The 5,000-nt window shown below is 35.1% G+C and overlaps 2 protein-coding genes across 4 annotated transcripts in view; one reads left to right on the top strand and one right to left on the bottom strand.

The window, feature by feature from the left end:
- LOC144973468 (core histone macro-H2A.1-like) overlaps positions 1-5,000 on the bottom strand; it is a 592,749-nt gene that overhangs the window by 291,469 nt on the left and 296,280 nt on the right. The gene's annotated exons all lie outside the window — the stretch shown is intronic.
- The window catches only part of LOC144973457 (uncharacterized), a 45,097-nt gene that overhangs the window by 28,944 nt on the left and 11,153 nt on the right, over positions 1-5,000 (top strand). For 2 of the 3 annotated variants that reach the window (XM_078915924.1, XM_078915926.1), the window contains exons 3-4: positions 3,462-3,548; positions 4,762-4,917. In XM_078915924.1, coding sequence (XP_078772050.1) covers positions 3,462-3,548; positions 4,762-4,917 — 243 coding nt within the window. Of the gene's footprint in view, positions 1-181; positions 1,090-3,461; positions 3,549-4,761; positions 4,918-5,000 lie in introns of those variants that run through there. The other variant, XM_078915923.1, reaches the window with a different exon arrangement.

The following is a 5,000-nucleotide window of genomic DNA, read 5'->3' on the forward strand; positions in this document are numbered from 1 at the left end:
GCTGCTTTGCGTATCGGAACATAGATTTTTCTTTTCTGTTTTTGTGAGGCTATTTAACATTATAAGACGTATTGAGCAATAAAATTCACTATCATAAAGCCCAAAATAAATACCACAACTTGTAGTAATTGTGTTTATCAAGCTTACGACATATCATAAACCACTAGGAGCAGTCATATTTACATTCAATCGCGTGATATGTTTATCGAATTTTTTAGGGCAAAAATATGAGGGTTATTTTCTTTTACTTCAATTTCCGCATGTGAGACGTTTTGGTAACACGCCATAATTTTGGAATCGAGATCTGTTAATCCCATCTTAGCTGGCCGTTGTTTCACTGTTATGATCCTATATTTACACACTCCACTAGTGGAACATATTATTGACCATACAATATAATTATTATTATCACATCTCTTCTTTTACAAGGTTTATATTGGAGAAAATATGGATAACAAAGTTTTCTTTATAAAGATGTACCATTGTGAAATGGATTCCTAGTCAACGAGTTTTTTATCATATTATTAACCACTTATACTTCTCATGATTCTTTGTTTTGGTGGATAAACATTTAATATTGTATACATATGATTCATAAGCATGGGATTTGGATAATAGCAAGCGAGTGTAATACAATCTGATGATTTACTTAAAGAAAGAAATTTTGGTACACCTATAAATTGTAATTGAGGATAAAATAGTGTATGGAATATCCATTTCTTATCTATTTCGTTTAATTACCAAAATTCCAAAAGGGATACATATCCAAACCATTTTGGGCTATTTTTATTCAAATAGTGATAATAAAAACAATAACAAACCATCATAATGACTAACACTACGATGTTGGAAGCCAGACAGGATCTGAAATACGTCAGATTTAAAAATGGAGGTGGGATCACCACCAACCGCCCCAAATTGGTGCCTTTATCACAAACACCAAGATCGGACCCCAAAACCCCCCGGAAAGTTGCATCTCCTCGTAAACCCACCAAACCCTTAGAGCCATCCCCTCGTCCCATCAATGGTGACCTGGCCAATTGGCGCCCTGCACGTGATGGATTGCTGACAGAAGATTTGAAGGAAAAGGTAGTCGAGATTGTTTGAAAGGATAAATAATGTACACAACAAGGAGATGTTCAACAAGCGTCTTTTTGCCTGCAAAACTGAAGATCATAAATTTAAGTTACAGTGAATGACATAATGTGTCGGATGGTGAAAAGGTTTGAACTGAGATATTGTCAAGTTTAGTTAGAAGGTCATTTAAAAAAAAATCAAAAATGAGTTTTTGTCGTAAAAATGATTAAATCAACCCTTTTTATACATTTCGGGAAATATCAAAGCTTAATTTCATTCCAAAATATTTTTATAGCTAGTCAATTTGAAAAGTATGAAATTTTAGAAAAGTTGCTGGATAACTTTCCCATACATCTGATCATAACTTCATGAAAAATCACCCAATTTACTTCAAATAAAGATTAAAATGCTCTGGTGAGCATTTTCCGAAAGAGTGTGCAAAAAAATAAATGCAAATCCAAAATTTTCACCTTCCGACTGATTATGTCATGCACTGACATTTAATTTCTCTTTAAGTCCAGATAGTTGTGGATCGAAAGTTGTGTCACTAGGATTAATTGTGTCATTCCTTTCTTTTAATGGCCGCGCTCTTTCACGCACGATGCATAATTACGTCAGAATTCAGCGTTCAACAGATAAAACACTATTCATTGTGCATCTTGTATGTCATATCTATGTTTTGAAATAAATATTGCCGATGGTCACGGTTACGAGCGACATGAACATACTTGCAGGTCTGATTATGGGCTCACATTAACATTGTTGCAATGGACACTATTTTACGTTTGTTTTAGAGTATTTCCATTACAACAATAAGACCATTTCAGTTTGGGTTATCAGACCTGCAAATAATTGGACGTACTTATATAGATAGCTAAATAAATAGACTATTTTCTTAATAATAGAAAAATATTAGATATGGGTGAAATTGCCAAATTTTGATATATTCTAATATAAACGCATTTTGGCATTTCTAAATTGATTATAAACTATATATATATAATATATATATATATATATATATATATATATATATATATATATATATATATATATAAGTAAATCCCCTAAAACTTCATTTTCTTATTGATAAAAGTGTGTGGTGTTAATAATGAACGAATTTGTGCGTGTGAAAATGTGTATGTGTGTGTGTTAGATAAACGTTCAAGGTTACACATAATTTTGTGTTTTGGTCCGTTTACTTCCGGATGGCAATGTTGTGAGCTTCTTAGCCAAGTGCATACTGTCTATAGATAGAATGAAGTTGATGTCAATCGAGTCTTTGTTATTGTATTTTGCCATCCACGTTTATGAGTAATTCTCACTAATCTGTATTATCCAGACTATAAACGTTCATGGTTACACAGAGTTTTGTGTGTTGGTCCGTTATACTTCCGGATGGCAATGTTGTGAGCTTCTGAGCCAAGCGCATACTATCTTTTAGTTAACGATTGCTACGGTTTCAGACAAATCCAATGCTTTGACAGTAACAAATCGTGTGTTCGTTGATTCAATTGGACAAAAACCTGAATATAGATCGTTCCCATTATTCGGAATTCGGTAGATAATGCATTCACTCAACAGCATCCAGATTGAATCCATATTCGTGATCAATAGAAAAAAAACACGTTTATTTTCTCCAATTAACTTCTATGCCAAAACTCTCATAAAATTTCAAGTCATTGACCGAAAAACTGCAAACAGTCTCTTACAATAAATTATGACTCTTTAACAAACATCCATAAGTAATTTTTCAACATGGTCAATAATAATTTTTTTTAAATTCCCTTTATTCATCCCTTAGGGGAAATTTGTCTCTGGGGTCTATTCCAAGGTAAGACTGGAATAACCCAGCGTCAGCTGCAGTGCAGCGCCGCAAATTGAGCTAAGGTGAGGTGACTTGCTCAAGGTCACACGATCGAATTCGGTACCTTTCGGTTACGAAGCAAAGACCGTACTGCTGAGCCACGCTGCTCCCTAATAATATAGACTTGATCTGAGAAAATCAGGTGATCCAACATGAATACCGATGCGCACAATACGGTAACAAAAAAAAAATTCTAAAAAGAAGTAGCTATTCAATGCTGCTGAAGCTGAATTCTATTCCAGTTTCTATAGAATTACATTGACAATGATAATTGCTTCCTACCTTTTGGATACGTACTAATATATCAAAAGACGCTCTTCCGCCAGATCTAACAAATCCAGCTACCAAACCGTAGTTAGATGACCAAAAAGCCCCCCAAAAAATTGATGGCACTTATTGAGATGCAACCAGTCCCTTTGCTTGTGAGTTCTCTAGCAAGCATCAACTTCGAAATAGGTACCCATAAAGATAAACTGCATGATTTATACCATACCATCTGTCTTTGTTTTGTCAACAGCTCCGGCCTGTTCTAGACCAGAGAATGCCAACCCTTGTCACCAAAGGATCGCTCTTTTTACAGGGGGATAAAATTTCAGCGATTCAGGTAGGTGTGATGATTTTACAAATATGACGATGTTAACGATGATAGTGATGGAGAAATACAAGAGGATCAAGAGGAAGAGGAGGAGGAAGAGGAGGAGGAGGAGGAAAAGGAGGAGGAGGAGGAGAAGGAGGAGGAGGAGAAGAAGAAAGGAAATGATATTAAGAAGAGAAGTTAAGGGGAATTGTAAGGAAACAAAGGAGAAAAAGAAGGACGAAGAAGAAGAAGAAGAAGAAGAAGAAGAAGAAGAAGAAGAAGAAGAAGAAGAAGAAGAAGAAGAAGAAGAAGAAGAAGAAGAAGAAGAAGAAGAGGAGGAGGAGTAGGAGTAGGATGAGGATAAGGTGACGAGTATTAGAGAAAGTGAAAAAACAGTTTGGATTAGTTTTCTGCTTTTGGTGACTAAGATGATATGCAGCAGCTGCTTCCTTTGATAATAATGACGGTGGTGGTGGAAAAGGGGGGGGGGGGGGGGGGGGGGGTGATGGGATGATAATAATAATAATAATAATAATAATAATAATAATAATAATAATAATAATAATAATAAATAATAATAATAATAATAATAATAATAATAATAATAATAATAATAATAATAATAATAATAATAATAATAATAATAATAATAATAATAATAATAATAATAATAATAATAATAATAATCATCATCTTTATTGTCCAAATAGGATTCAGTAGTCTGATGTTACGCCGCCTGGCAACGGCGGTCATCTTGGTTCTAAACAAAGAAAATCATTACTTTTTATTCTTTATGCTGGCTAGAATTTTTCATTCCTTTTTCCTATGCCTTGTGATCAGAATGTGTAAAAGTCAAAACATGATCAAATTTATGGGGGTTTTTTCCTCTGGAAACGCTTTTATGCTCGCCGGAGAAATATTTCATACGGGCGTCCGCCATTGTTCCGGTAGTTTAGAGCCAGTGTTACTAAGTTATCATGCGTCATTAAGAAGGAAGTGACGTTACGACTGTTGAAGATTATTAAAGGCAATTCATGTGAGGTAAACAATGCTCAGTTTGGCATGATGGTTGTAGTGATGATTATGGTGATGATGATGATGGTGATGATGATGATGATGATGATGATGATGATGATGATGATGATGATGATGATGATGAGAATAATAATGATGACTATGCCATTCGTGATAAAAAAAAATTGCTTTGTTTCTTAAATTCTGCATTGCCATCTTCCCATAGACTGGCCCTAGTGGTCTGAGCGAACTGCTGGACTCACCGCCCAGAAGCATGCGTGACGTGAGAGCATCCATCAGCAGGGAGGTGAAAACCCTCAACAAGAAACTCCTGAGACTGGAGAGGGCTTACTATGGGGAGAGGGGGAATGTCAACAACGAGGTAAAGAAAGAACGACATTGACGTCATTGAGCTCTTTATTATTGTTTTCAGACAGAAATTTTAAGGAGTAGACGCTTGTTCTC

This window comes from Berghia stephanieae, chromosome 5 (genome assembly GCF_034508935.2).
Source record: "Berghia stephanieae isolate SIO BIC M18660-M18661 chromosome 5, UCSD_Bste_1.3, whole genome shotgun sequence".
In the NCBI taxonomy this organism is placed as follows: domain Eukaryota; kingdom Metazoa; phylum Mollusca; class Gastropoda; order Nudibranchia; family Aeolidiidae; genus Berghia; species Berghia stephanieae.